At 46.0% G+C, this 14,527-nt stretch overlaps 2 protein-coding genes across 9 annotated transcripts; both read left to right on the top strand.

The window, feature by feature from the left end:
* Nucleotides 1-34: 34 nt before the first annotated feature.
* trappc11 (trafficking protein particle complex subunit 11) lies at nt 35-8,988 on the top strand. The gene is made up of 29 exons (XM_049750417.2): nt 35-594; nt 783-952; nt 1,226-1,296; nt 1,396-1,510; nt 1,795-1,894; nt 2,038-2,111; nt 2,181-2,277; nt 2,707-2,840; nt 3,006-3,147; nt 3,266-3,350; nt 3,565-3,644; nt 3,701-3,779; nt 3,912-3,966; nt 4,028-4,173; nt 4,274-4,335; nt 4,543-4,675; nt 4,984-5,114; nt 5,302-5,427; nt 5,749-5,930; nt 6,022-6,170; nt 6,261-6,382; nt 6,510-6,629; nt 6,709-6,774; nt 6,861-7,014; nt 7,109-7,220; nt 7,509-7,600; nt 7,790-7,923; nt 8,373-8,537; nt 8,900-8,988. The coding sequence occupies exons 1-29, from the start codon at nt 391-393 to the stop codon at nt 8,942-8,944; spliced, it is 3,345 nt and encodes a 1,114-aa protein (XP_049606374.1). The 5' UTR covers nt 35-390; the 3' UTR covers nt 8,945-8,988.
* A 147-nt stretch (nt 8,989-9,135) lies between these two features.
* On the top strand, nt 9,136-14,422 carry ngly1 (N-glycanase 1). 8 transcript variants are annotated; one of them, XM_049750426.2, is made up of 13 exons: nt 9,136-9,792; nt 9,941-10,154; nt 10,830-10,944; nt 11,070-11,186; nt 11,421-11,583; nt 11,659-11,878; nt 11,988-12,109; nt 12,556-12,701; nt 12,902-13,012; nt 13,115-13,300; nt 13,361-13,546; nt 13,733-13,910; nt 13,990-14,422. In XM_049750426.2, the coding sequence occupies exons 2-13, from the start codon at nt 10,054-10,056 to the stop codon at nt 14,163-14,165; spliced, it is 1,821 nt and encodes a 606-aa protein (XP_049606383.1). In that variant the 5' UTR covers nt 9,136-9,792; nt 9,941-10,053; the 3' UTR covers nt 14,166-14,422. The 8 variants fall into 8 exon arrangements, with proteins under 8 accessions (XP_049606383.1, XP_049606380.1, XP_068505050.1 ...); XM_049750423.2 differs by having other exon boundaries at nt 11,019-11,186; XM_068648949.1 differs by lacking the exon at nt 9,941-10,154.
* The last annotated feature ends 105 nt before the right edge of the window (nt 14,423-14,527 follow it).

Genomic DNA, 14,527 nt, shown 5'->3' with positions numbered 1-14,527 from the left:
AAAGAAAAAGAAGAAGTGGGACAAAAAAATAACAAAGCAGAAGAACTAGCACACCCACCCAACCTAGGTCCCTCTTGACTCGTACAGCGAGCGTATCAGTCCTCCTAGAATACGTTTTGATCGATCAAATGTTTCGGTTCTATAACTACCCGGTCGACGGTTGTCCCGTGTAAGCAATTGCTGACCGTGAGTCACTCGAGTGGTTTGTCCGTCGAATTTATGGGCGCATCCTGGAAGACTGGAATGTCATTCGGGTTGTAAACTGGTATTTTCTCTGCCGCCGATCGTATAGTAATTGCGACGCTGAATTCGCCGAGTCATCCCAAGGAAACGTATTTTGACATTACCATCTCCTGACTAAGTGCTTGACGCCGTTGTTGAAAGTTGAGAATGGCAGGTCTGCAATGGGAGCTTCCCACAGAACTATGCTGCCGACCGATGGCTTTTGTAGCTCTCACTGGTTTGGACGTGGTGTATAATGCAGTGCACCGTGCCATTTGGGATGTGTTCAGCGCCAACCGACGAGCTGATAGAGTACCAATCTCGTTCAAAATCCTTCCTGGAGACCACGAGTATCCCAAATGTCGAACTAAGGTTTGTCGCTCAAGTCATTTCACAAGCTTATTATTAGTAGTAGTATTAGCATCGACTCCTAAGCAAATACTGCCATGGAGTCTTCTCATCAAAAAAAGAGTTGTGACGTCGTCAATATGATGTTGTTCTCCCGCCTGCCTGCCTGCCTGCCCGCCCGCCTGCCTACCCGCCTGCCTACCTGGCTGCAGCGTACATCATACGAGTGGTACATTCCCAAAGGAATACTGAAAACGTCCTGGATGAACAAGCACCTGAACGAAGTACCGGCACTGGTTGTTGTCTTCTATGAATTGGATTGGGATGACTCGCAGTGGAAGGAGAAGCAATCTGAATGTGCTACAAAGGTTGAGATTGTAAGGTACAATCTTTTTTTTTTTTTTGCTCGCCTTCAAATAGCCTGGCAAACACAATCCAATAGAACAATCATGACTGTACTGTTTTTTTTTTATCAGTGTCATTGGTATTTACCAAATATGTGCCAAAGGAGCTTGTCTCCCTCCGGTAGTTGGCGCCACTCTAGTATTGCATTAACAAGCCAAAGCGTTTGTAGAATTTCCAGCATTTTGTTTTAGGAAATCGAAGGAGGGCCTTGGAAAAGATTTTGTAATTCAGCTCAGCTCTTGTATTTTAGATCCAGTCTCCAAAGCAGGAATACAAAAGTGGCTGTTGTTTTAATTCAAAAGAAAACGCCTCTGCCTCCAGGTATTGACTTCATCTCTTCATCTGTGTATTGCATTTAAACCCATGTTTTGTGTTTGAGTTACTTTGATTTTCTTTCCTTTTTTTTTTTTTTTTGTATAGGAGAAGACTTGGTGGCATCTGAAAGAGCTGCAGCTATTTGTCATGCCTGTGATCTTTCCGGAAAGAGTCTTTTTGTTCTGCCGCATACTGACCACCTGGTTGGTTACATTATAAGGTGAGAATAATAGAAATATTGAACTAAAGCGGACACATGACAGCCAAAACAAAAATAGACCTCGTGCCGTGCAAGGATGGAAAATGTTAGGCCTTGCAAGGACGGAAATTCTTAGGCCGTTCATTCTCGCGAGCTCTCGTTGTGCGGCTTGTCCCATCCTTAGTCCCCCCACCCCCCCGTCAAAAAAAGGAGAAAAGAAACGACCTGATTGGCCACATTGCAGGTTGAAAAGTGGCAATTTGCATTCAATTTTGTTTTGAAATGATTTCTGTCTGAATGTGTAGGTTGGAGAATGCCTTTTACGAACACGCTCAGACGTACTATTACAATGAAATCCGCCGAGTTAAATCGCATAAGGAGTTTCTAAACAAGACGACGCATCAGGTATGGAAAAAAAGTCAACGATGGGAAGTTAGTGGCTACAACAATGTTTGCAATTAGGTCATGTTTTGAATGAAAGCTGTCATTTCAACAGGGATGCGATGACTTCTTTCAGTTTTTGAACTTTTTTGACTTCCCGTTTGTAGTTGCTGTTTGTACGACACCAGTTCAAAATCGCTTTCTTCAGTGAGCTGAAGCAAGACACCCAGAACGCCTTAAAGTAAGCCAGTCTTTAGTAAAAGAGTGTCGGCATGTGACGACGACCTTTGAGTTTGCTCTTTGCTCGCAGGCACTACAGAAGTGCCTACAGTCTTGTCCATGAGCTCAGAGCGCACGAGTCAAATATGTTGGAGATCAAAACTTTGGCTGGATTCCTTAATTACAAGGTGAGTGAGTGGGTGGGTGAGTGAGTGAGGCAGTGAGTGAGTGAGTGAGTGAGTGAGTGAGTGAGTGAGTGAGTGAGTGAGTGAGTGAGTGAGTGAGTGAGTGAGTGAGTGAGGCAGTGAGTGAGGCAGTGAGTGAGTGAGGCAGTGAGTGAGTGAGGCAGTGAGTGAGTGAGGCAGTGAGTGAGTGAGGCAGTGAGTGAGTGAGTGAGTGAGGCAGTGAGTGAGTGAGTGAGTGAGGCAGTGAGTGAGTGAGGCAGTGAGTGAGTGAGGCAGTGAGTGAGGCAGTGAGTGAGGCAGTGAGTGAGAATCAGTATTATGTTCAGTGATTTCTCCAACAAAATGGGTCAGAGTTGGCAGCTACGGTTTCCTGCCTGCTGTGTTTGAATGTGCTGCTGCGGAGCAAAGATCCAATTGTCGTTTCCTTTGTAGGTGTGCCGTCTGTGTTTCCAGCACAACACTCCACTTGATGCAATTGCCCAGTTCAGAAAGCACATCGACCTTTGTAAGAAGAAGATTGGTAGTGCTGAACTGGCTTTTGAACATGCTGCGTGGATGGCCAAACAGTGAGTCTCTCTCGCGCACGCACGCACGCACAAGCACACACACAGGGATCAGGGGTAGAAAACACATTGAAGAGTTTTTGAAAAGTATGCACCGTCTATGGTCCCGATTGATGAATCCGCCACTCCTAGTGACTGCTTTGTTGGAAAACGTGTGTGTCCTTTCAGGTTCCAGTGTTTTGGAGAGCTGTTTGATGACGCAATCAAAATGGGTCTGCCCCCTATCCAGACACAGAACCCTGGCTTCTACTACCAGCAAGCTGCCTATTACAGCCAGGAAAGAAAAAGACTTGCGCTTCAACTCAGTCAGGTGAATTTTCCACTCTGACGCCAAGCCATTTCACTGGCTTCTGGCTGTGCGGCCCACAACACCATGAGCGGGCTTGAAAATGGAGCCGTCGGGAATAACGTGATTTGATTGGTCGTAGGTGGGCCCCATGCATTCTTCCTCCGACCCTTTGAGTGGAGGACTGGACTACTATGGCCAGAGACCATGGAGACAAGGACACCAAAGTAAGCCAGTCGTACAGTCACTTCCAAAACTATTGGAACAGCATGCTCAATTTGTTGAGCTCGCTCGCTCGCTCGCTCGCATACATCGGGAATGCCTCCCCTGGTGAGGCGCGTATTAAAATACTCGAGTTGAGTTGCAACTTTGCTGGTAGGTAGAACATCTCTCACATGCATTTGAACGCATGCTTTTCTAATTCAGCGTTTGCACGTTCAGGTATCGATCCTCCCGACTTGGACAAAGAAAAGAAGGGAATTGTGGCATTACAGCTTCAAGAAAGGGATATCCCTCATTCAGTAAGTACACGCCAAGGTGACGTGAACTTTGTTTGACATCGCTGCTGTCGTTGCAGGAGCTGATAATAACGCTTCTCAGCAATGCGGTTGCCCAGTTTAAGAAGTACAAATGCCCAAGAATGAAAAGTAATCTCAGTGAGTACCATTCCGCTGTGGCGTTATGAACAAGCCACGATTGCGACTGAATACAGGAATCGAAACGTCCTGATTATACTGCCCGCCACCGCTTTTGCTGTACTGCATCTGTTTTGGGTTTGTTTTTCTTAGTGGTGCAAATGGGAGAGGAGTACTACCACGCTCAAGATTACGCCAAAGCGCTCAAGTATGTCGGCGGGAATGGCATTTGAATGATGACAGTGAGCTTAACGTGCTTGTCTTTTTAGGCTTTTGGACTACGTGATGTGTGACTATCGCACAGAGCGTTGGTGTGGAATCCAGACGGCCATATTAAGCACAGCACTTCATTGTGCCTACCTGATGGCCAGTGTTAAAGATTACATCGTATTCTCCATGGAGTTATTGGGCAGAGGTAAGCGCACCCTATAGGAAACAAGTGTGCTGAGTTCATTTCATTCCATCGATGTACTATGCGGCTCTTCTCTGGAAATGTTTGTTGTCTTCCGTTTCAGCGTCAACACTGAAGAAGGAGCAAAAATTGAGGATTGAGCACAATTTCATACAAGTTCTGAAGGTGTGTGTGTGTGTGTGTGTGTGTGTGTGTGTGTGTGTGTGTGTGTGTGTGTGTGTGTGTGTGTGTGTGTGTGTGTGTGTGTGTGTGTGTGTGTGTGTGTGTGTGTGCGCGTGTGCGTGTGTCTCACAGACACGCACCATATTCAACAATTGAGTTTGGGCCATTTTCTTCCTCTTGTGGACAAGCTGAGCATCTTCTTTCCATTAGAACAAGACACCTGATGCTGAGCCTCAATGTGATCATGTTTCAGCTCAGGCAGCACAGTCACTGTGGAATGAATGCATGGCCTCTGCAGGCTCAAATGAATTCATAATTGATGTACAGGACTACATACCTTTCAGTAAGTATCGAGATTCTCAAACGAGGAGAAAAAAAAAATAAATCACGACTCCACTGCTGTTGATTTTTCACATTAAAAGTGCAACGTGACAATCAATTCTTCTGTTGCTGTGCAAATGCGGCGCTATACGCAGCCATCCCCGCTTTATCGCTGACAATTGGTTCCAAGATAGTCGGCGAAAATCCCGATTTTTACCGTCTCCGCACAAGACTTTAGTGGATGTATGCTTTGTTTGCACATTTGTAAAATGGCTGTTTTATTCTCTCCGATTTTTCTCTCAACTCAGCGTCTCCTCTCTTTCGCCCTAGTTCAATGTAAAGCCAAATTCCGCTCTCCCAGTTTCCACGTGGACGAAGTGGTCCGACTGCAGGTGTTTGTGCGGGCCGACTGTCCTCATCCCGTGTCCTTCACCAAACTGGCCGTCACCCTTAACAATCCGGTACGGGAAAGAAAATCTCTGCGACCGCTCTCACCGGCCGGCCGTTCGGCCAAGAATATGATCACAAAGAGTTCACCGTCATTCAAACTACCCAGTTGACTTGATATTCCCATACTGTACAGATTGTACTGGAGTTTCTTCTGACTGCGAGATGTCCTGGATTCAAAGTTTTCCTTTGTGTTTGTAGGAATACAATCAGCGGTGTGTTCTGGAGAGCTCCAGTCAAGAGTGCAAAAGTCTTGTGCCTGGGAAAACCAAATGCTATAATTTCAGCTTTGTGGCAAAAACCAAGGATGTTGGCAAAAAGGTGGAGGTGAGGAAAAAGCCATGCGTGTTGTTAGCAGTCTGGATACATCACAATGGGCATCTGGAAATGATCGAATGTTTCCTCGCGTGTACTGTACGAGCACGTATTGGCGGCAGGCAGGCAGGCAGCCAGGCAGGCAGGCAGCCAGGCAGCCAGGCAGCCAGGCAGGCAGGCAGGCAAGCAGGCAGCCTTTTGTCTGAGCACACGTGTCTGTCTTGCTTTTCTATGTACTAGCCACCGTGCTGGCGGAAAAGTGACTTTCCCCCCGGACAATGGGTTTGTTTTTTTTTGTTTTGTTTTTTTTTCCCTCCCCCCATCCTCTATCAGATGACGGGTATGGAGGTGATGCTCGGCAGCGCCACCGGTCGCTCTGTGATTCTGAGATGGAGAGGGGCGGGAGGAGACGCAGCCACAAGCCACGACTTCTTGCCGCCGTCTAACAAATCATTTTGGCCTGACCAGGAGGAAGACTTGGATTGGGATTGCATAAGCATCCTACAAAGTACCATGTGAGAGTGACATCATCATCAATCTGGTTCAAGTCCACATCAAATTCATCAATTGTGATATTTCCAAGACTGTATGTCACGTGCTCTCCAGGATACTGTCTCGGGTTCCAAAGATCCATGTGGACCTGAGTCATCAGCCTCCTGCTCTCACCAATGAAATGTACTGCATTTCCTGCACTGTGCAGTCACTGGAGGAGGGCGTCGCCAAGGATGTGAAACTAACTGCAGGACTCAAACCCGGTAAACAAATAATAACATTGCATTGTCAGCTCACCCTACTCAACCGAGTAACTTGATTTGACCTGAACTTTGACAATGTGTTGTGGTTAGGCCAAGATGCCAATTTAACTCAGACTACACGTGTGACGCTTGATAACTCCAAGGCTTGTGATGATAGCACGCCTTCTCTGCTCCCTGACGTACTTCTGGGGGATCTGAAAGCAGGCAAAAAGGTTCACACTTGACTTTTGGAAGTTAACATCGCCTTCCCAGATACACGACGATGTCTCGCGATGCAACGGATAGACGTAGTTCGACAGTCATACAGATTGGAAGTTTCTCTCTGACTTTTGTTTCTAGCTGGACAGATGTGTATATGTGTCATCGTTGACAACTGGACCCAGGCTGTTGCTGTTCCACATAGCTTACAGTATTGATGTCATTGTGGATGGACAACAGATAGAGTGCAAATGTCAGAAGGTAACAGAGCCGTTCTTTTTTCATATCTAATCAATGCGCCACTGTTGTCCCTTCATCTTACATGCTTTACACGCTGCAGGATGTAAGCATCGCCATCGAGACATTTGTCCCATTTGAAGTATCGGCCAACTTTCTCTCCACCAAGGTATGTATGTCACTTTATTTAGATACAGTGGGTTCTGGAAAATGAATTCAGTTCTAATTACCAAGTCTTGTTTTTGGTCTCTGCAGTTTGAGCCCCTGGAGCAGGTCACAACGGACCTCCCCTTTCTGATGTTAACAGAGATCCGCTCGTCGTCCCCCTGGCCTCTGCTCTTGGCTTCCGCATCCCTGCAGAACATTGGAGTAACAAACGCACGACACCATAAGTTCCAGTTACAGGATGGTCCGTTCATTCTTTTCTATGACGTACTAGCGTTTTGGTGTATCAGTTGCTTCCCATGAAATGGCATGCTTTTACGTTGCGCTATTGCGTTCAGTGGTTCTGCGGAAAGATGAGTGCGCAAGCGAATGTTTCTGTCTTCGGAGTCCACCGCCGGCCGACAATAACAACACCATGGCTACTGGACAGTACGTCATATCATGGAGAAGGTACGTCAATGCACGCACACCACACCAGACCACACCAGACCACACCAGACCACACCACACCAGACCACACCAGACCACACCAGACCACACCAGACCACACCACACCAGACCACACCAGACCACACCACACCAGACCACACCACACCAGACCACACCACACCACACCACACCACCCTGTTGAATCCATAGAGCAACTGAGAAATGCTTTTGCTGTAGTGTGATCAAATGAAAACATTCAAAGGCACACTTGGACTGACGCTCTTAATTCTTGATTGCAATTCTCTTCAGACATTCCTCCAGCCCAGCGAGCCCTCTCATCAGCACCACGGTCACTCTGCCACATGTCTTTCTGGAGCCGCTCCCATTTTACATCCATGCTGGTTCGTATACTTTGAAGACTGAGCCAAACTGGCCCACAGCCATTCATTATTCTGTCATAGCAAATCATGTATACATAGAGTTGGGCCGATTTTAAGGGACTGTGGGTTTAAGGAGGTCAGTGATTCACAATCAACTCAATGGATCAATGAATGAGTCACTCTTTTCAGCCTGTCTTCATATCGCCGTAGATATCCCTCCTTTTGGAAGAGTCCGAGAGTCCCTCCCAGTTTGCTTCCACATCGAGAACAGAACAGCTGTGGTACAAGACGTGCAGATAGCTATTGAACCATCAGAATCCTTCATGTTTTCTGGGTTGAAACAGGTATGATGTGCCTTTGCTCTCACGCAAGAGCTGGGCAAATTGGCCTCCCTGGCAAGTGAAAATGAATGAAGGCATGGTTTGGGCTTGGATGGCTCTATGGATGGATGGAGGGAGGGAGGGAGGGAGGGAGGGAGGGACGGACGGACGGACGGACGGACGGACGGACTGTTTACAAACTGAATCTTTCATTTACTTGGGTTGACCTGGCTAAAATTGGCACAGTGATCTAAACTGGCACGGTGATCTAAACTGTGTGATAAATACAACAAAAAAAAAACTCAAGAAAGGGCCAAAAATAACGACTGAAAAAGCCACTTCCAGGGTCTTACGGCTCATACAAAATATAAATCAGTGTTGAGTGTTCCTGTGCCAGAATTGAGCTATCTGTTCCCAAATCTGCCTCTTTCACTCTTGATCTTCTCTCATTGTTTCTTCTCTGTTGTGTGCAGGTGCATCTCCGTATACTTCCTGGGTCAAAACAGCAAATGCTGTATAACTATTATCCACTGCTTGCGGGTTACCAAATGTTACCACAACTCCGAATCAGTGTGGCCCGCTGTACCACCAATGCATGCAACCTCAGACGTTTCCTCCCCCATCGCATCTTTGTGAAGGTAGTAGCAAATACAAATGTTAATTTCGGGAATAGCCATAACATCATAGCCTGTCATATTTAGGCATGTGCCTTTTTCTATACATGGACAGCGGTAGCATGAAGAAATCCGATTTACTTTGGCATCAAAATACTCAAATCCCAAGTTATTATTATTTGATTTAATTTGAAGACATAAAAAAAGGAAACTTGTGACCAAATAATTTCCCTCCATCTGTCGGTTGCCATTGTAATATTGTACAAAGTGAACATGGTTTATGCTGTTATGGCTAATGCACAATACTGAATAAAAGAGGGCACAGATTTAATTGTTCTTTGAAAATCATATTTTTAATATGAGCACTCTTTTGTCTTTAATTGCAGCCACGGAGCAAAGAGGTGGACAATGACTCCATTGCTGCAGCTTGAGATTTGACTTTTATTAACATCTAAGAATAAATCATTGCGTTGTATGTCCTTTGTATGATTTGACGTCAGTAAGACGCTGGCATTTCATTTGGGTATTGTGATTGTTGTGATGTTGATAAACTGTCCTGACAAATATCTCATAATGAAAATAATTTGCCCCCATCCATGTCTCTAGAATAATAGATCATATAACATTCAAGAGCTATTCTTACAATCCTCCCACATGATGACATTTGACATGGCTGTGGAGGTTGCAAATCGTGAGTGGGCACACAAATTGCACAGTAACTCATGACCAGAGACACTGTCAAGCGGCGCTCACTGGTATGTTTTGTCACGGTCCTTAATCTTTCATGCTCGCTATGCTAATAGTAATTACCCGGAGGCTGCCTTCTCCGTTTACCTATTGAATGTATGCCAGAAAGATCGATACACAGCTGTGGAGCCTTCTCTGCAAGATTGCAGATCTGACCACACACCCACACCACCACACACAGGCTTTCTCCTCTTATCCCCTCTGCCGAGCCTGTGTGATCATGTGTGACTTTGCGGTCTTAACTCAAATCAACTCCTACGTATGTACAAAGAGTGTCAGAGAGAAGGGAAAGCCAGTGAAAGCAAGAGAAAGGTCACAGCAAGATGACGGCATAACTCAAGCGACCTAGCGAATCACAAAGGGGTTACAATAAATACAAGAATGAAACTACGATCCAAATTTCCGCAAAACGGACCAACCACATTCTTAAACGTCACCGTACTGTCTTCCAGCCAATCATCTGACCTGACGTCAACAACAAAATCAGGCCCCCCCGAGGCGACAGCCGAGTCGTTCTGGATTCAGCCAACACGTAAGTTAACGCATCAAATACACGCAAAATGTTTTCAAATAAAATAAAGCGCGCGAAGTATTATAATGAAGCATTATAATTGGATTTTCATGCGTTTAAACAAAACAACTCCCGTAAATGCTAATACTTGGGACCCTGCAATTTTCAGGCGTCAAATGGACTGCTATATTTGAATGCAAACTGGATTGCGGAAAACAAGCCAGGCAGGGCAGGGATCCTTCAGTCGGTGGTTGACAGAAACAAATTCAACAAGACCTCCAAATGGCTTTGACACCAGCGGTTACGTTATTATGTGAGAATTCAAATGAAGTCTTCTTTGAAGTATGCAAGTTGTTGCTTTCATACGCCGACAATATTTTAAGGTATGCTTGTGAATGTAACTCAATTCCAACGATGTCACACTAGGCTAGTGTATTATTGAAGAAACTAACCCCCGTCTGAATGAATACATCTACATCCTAACCCTGTTAGGTCTAAATACAAACAACAACAGCATGTATAATGTTATGTTTGCAAATGGGAAACCGGCCGATGTGCATGCAAATTTGAGTACGTTTTGGCGTCCAGTCGTTGGAAAACCGTCCTGTACAGATTGGTGACGTTATTTAACGTCCTGCGTCTGCTCCACGACTGTAGCTCGATCATGAGCTGACAGACGTGTCGCAGATGAACGTCGCGTCTCGTGGCCGATTTTGAGTTCTCGACTTGTTACCTATGTAGCCTGTGCCTGTGCGGTGGGACATATGCCGACGTCAGACCGCACGACAATGACGCGCCACAAAAGAACGTAGCTTGCCGTGGCCGATCTTGAGTTGCCCTGTCAAAATCCACGATTGGACGGTGGACGGGGGTGCTTCGGGAGTACGCGGTACTGATAAGGACTTTCATTATTCACTATTGTGTCAAATGGAATAGATTTGTTTACCTCAAGCTATTCCACAAGCCAGGGGCTGAAATCATGAATTCTCTCATGTTTCGTCTTGTTAAAGATTTACAATCCTAACTTTTGTGTGACTAAATATCATCTTTCTCACCAGGAACCCCAATGTGGAAAAATACCGATCAATCCGTATAGGCAATCCGACTTTTTCTACGAAGCTCCTGCCAATCAACGGTGCTGTGGAATGCCTCTTCGAGATGGGCTTTGAGGAGGTGAAGTGTTTTACTGCTTCTTAATGAGGAACTGTTGGCAATGACTAAGGACGGGACTTGTTTTTAAATTTTAGTCTGACACACACTTGGTATTCCCAAACTCGTCCTCATTGGACCAACTGAAGGTAACCAGGGAGTCTATAGCTGCTCAAAGAGACCAGAGACTGATTGGAGGGCAACATCGTCACCTTCCGGCAGCGAGCCAAGAAGCCTCAGCACTTCCTGTACGACCATTACTAACGGTAATATGTTGACAGACAACCAACCACCCACCCACCCACCCACCCACCCATCAATCAAAGGAAAAGGAAATACTTGCAGTAGGGCGGCTTGATTACGGATTAAAACAAGTTTCGAGTTCTTTTGTAGTTTTGAGACATTGCATACATTTCACAATTTCAAAGCAGTGCCTCATTTTATGTGGTTGGTTTTAGCGATTCACTATTGTTATCGTGTGATGTATATTGGCTTGGCAGGTGAGCAGAAAGAACTTCTTTGTGACTCTTCAGTCTAACTCCCAACATGTGCTGCTCTACGAAAAACCCGAGATTCAGCAGAAAGCCCGGAGCTACATTCCTTACACGCAGCTATCCTTGGCTGCCGATCAGAAGCTGAAGTTAGCTCAAGAGGCTGAAACAGGTACAAATAAAGAGAGTATGGCATAAAGCTTTGTGAAATACTGGGAAGCGCTGGACCTGCATGGCATTTTTGCAGAATGTAAACTAGGAAAAGACGACTTCGTGGTGCTGGAGTTGCTTCGCTGGTTCAAATGCCATTTCTTCTCCTGGGTCGACTGTTTGCCCTGCAGCAGTTGCGGAGGCCCGACGCAGAATAGGGGCTCGCTCGGTCCTACCGGCGACGATCTACGCTGGGGAGCCCAGAGAGTGGAGAACCACTACTGTCAGAGGTGCCAGTTAAGCACCAGATTCCCTCGGTCTGTTCCGCTCCTTTCTACTACATTACGTCCGTCCGTCCGTCCGTCCGTCCGTCCATCCATCGATATTGTGCTTATTTGCCTTGAATTTTCTCTCCATCAACACAAGCTATAACAACCCGGAGAAGCTTCTTCAAACCAGGAGAGGGCGCTGTGGGGAGTGGGCCAACTGTTTTACCCTGTGTTGCAGAGCTCTCTCCCTTGAAGCCAGGTACATCTGGGACAGCACAGGTATGTTGATTGGACACCAGCCCGATTGTACACTTGGCTTTCTGAATATGTCCATTGCCTAGAGCAGTGTTTCTCCAAACTTGAGCTGAACCCAAATCATTTCAAGTATACATCACGTTTTCCCCTACATCAGCGGTCTCAAAAGGTACGACGAGCCAGTCGAAATTTGGAAATGGCATGGAAAGGAACACATCACCAGCAGTGTCCCTGCTTATTAAAACGGCAGCCACAATCTGCAGGTGTTCAAACTTGCCAGTAAAAGAGTAGTACCAGTATGAGATTGGCCTGCCAGCCAGCAGTTAAGAGCTGTCTCCCCACAAAAGTCTGCACTCGTTTTCGGATGAAAAGTACTTGATCGTCGAGCACAAACCACGCATCAAACTGCACAGCATTGATTGCAACAGAACATTTTTCCTGCCAGTAAAATGAAGGCTCTCTTCTCTCAGATCACGTATGGACAGAGGTTTACTCGGTGTCGCAGGGCCGTTGGCTGCACTGTGACTCGTGCGAGAACGTCTGTGATCAACCTTTACTCTATGAGGTCGGCTGGGGGAAGAAACTGGCCTATATTCTGGCTTTCTCACGAGACCAGGTACGTTGCACTCTTGCTATTCTATCAGTACGAATGGCATTGTGAATGAGTTGTTTGTCGGAATGTGCCCGCCGACTGCCACTGACTGCAACTGACGAGTCCGAGGTATACAAGTCCAAAGTCATTTGGCGTTGCGGAAAAAAGGAAATGAGTCGATGGAGCAAATAAGTACTCCTAGCACCACTTGTTGTGAGTTGCAGGTGGTTGATGTGACGTGGAGGTATTCCTGCAAGCATCCAGAGGTTTTGTCAAGAAGGACCAATGTTGAGGAGACTTGGCTGCTGCACACCATAATTGGCCTCAACGCCTTGGTGAGGTTTTTTTTTTTTTTTTTTCCCCCCCTCTCCTCACCATTTCTCGGCGCTGTATCAACGGTAATGTCAAACCGTCTGAATGTGACTTTCTTACTACAGAGACAGCGATCCCTGGGTACGGACAGGAAATTAGAATTGACACGACGCTTACTTGTCGAGCTTGTGGAATTTATTTCCCCCAAAATAGCGAGACAAGGCGAACTGGGAGGACGCGTCTCCGGGTCTCTTGGCTGGAGGATGGCGAGAGGAGAGACGGGACATGCAGATTCAGGGAATATCAAGCAGGTACTGAAATGAAACAAAAAGGCCTCACTCTTATGTCACCAATTGCGTCTGTGCATTCAGGGTGCCGCTTATGTGTTCACGCCCACCGAGAAAGAAAGGAGAGACAAGTTAATCCACGTGTCGTACAATGCCGCTAAAGACCAATACTGTCGCATCTCTAATGACTTTGAGATCATCCACTGCTGGGATCAATGTGTGTGGCGGAAGGAGTCTGTCTTTAGGAAGCTGGAAAATGACTGGCACATGGTATGTTGACTGCTTTACTTTGTAAATTGAAAAAAAACATCAAGCACTCATACAATGATATCATTGTTAAGCACAGTGACTCACATGGTTGTGCCACCACTAAATAATGACTTTTCCCACAAATAACGGTAAAATACGCAACTGTTTATTCACTTCGATCTACTAAGAAATGCTTGATTTCTGCAGGTATATATTGCTCGAATGGAAGGCTCCTCTGTAGGACAGATAAGCTGGAAATTTGACTTTGCTCCATCCAAATTAACCGTAAAGTCTGTCTCAATGAGGGCCAGCAGCCAAACGTTCAATTTTGGGAATGTCAGCTGGCTCTTGCAATCGGGCACGACGGCGACTGAGTTTTCTGGAGGTATGTATGCGCAAGATAGAACTTGATTAAATGTTACACCGCAATGTGACTTGGTTTTCCCTTCCATTGAAACTTTCAGATGGGAGCATGCAGTCCTTCCAGTGTTTGAACGGTTCCTCTGAGTTTACTGTCACTGCACAGCTCAGCGGTGGGGAAGGGAATGTCTCATGGCAGCACGCTCAGCTGTTCAGACAAAGTCTGAAGGAGACAGAAGAGTCTCCGTTTGAAATGATCATTCGCCTTCAAAACGCATGAATATCAAAAAGTATTTCATTATCGCTGAGTATTATGTCTGTTTTATTTTTTGAAATCTATTTCCTGAGTCCTCTGACGCAGAGCCGAATTTGATCATCAACAATACTGACAAGGTCAATGGCAACAAAGGACTAGTAGTTCCATTTCAAGCCAGAGCTACATATACCGTTAGTGTGCGCTAAGCACAGGTTCACTTACGGTGACGGCTCTTAACATAATGTAAGAAATGGTGTTAATAAATGTTATTGGATAACTTCTCCGCGCGTATGTGTGCCGTGTTTCGTTTAGCCTTGGTCACAGGCATGTATTGCATGCGCGAAGGAGCAGAATTGCGTCGTTGATTTGAAGAAGGCAGCTGATTG

This window comes from Syngnathus scovelli, chromosome 19 (assembly GCF_024217435.2).
Source record: "Syngnathus scovelli strain Florida chromosome 19, RoL_Ssco_1.2, whole genome shotgun sequence".
Lineage (NCBI taxonomy): Eukaryota > Metazoa > Chordata > Actinopteri > Syngnathiformes > Syngnathidae > Syngnathus > Syngnathus scovelli.
The sequence above is the reverse complement of the archived record's forward strand: the minus strand, read 5'-3'. Positions and strand labels throughout refer to the sequence as shown.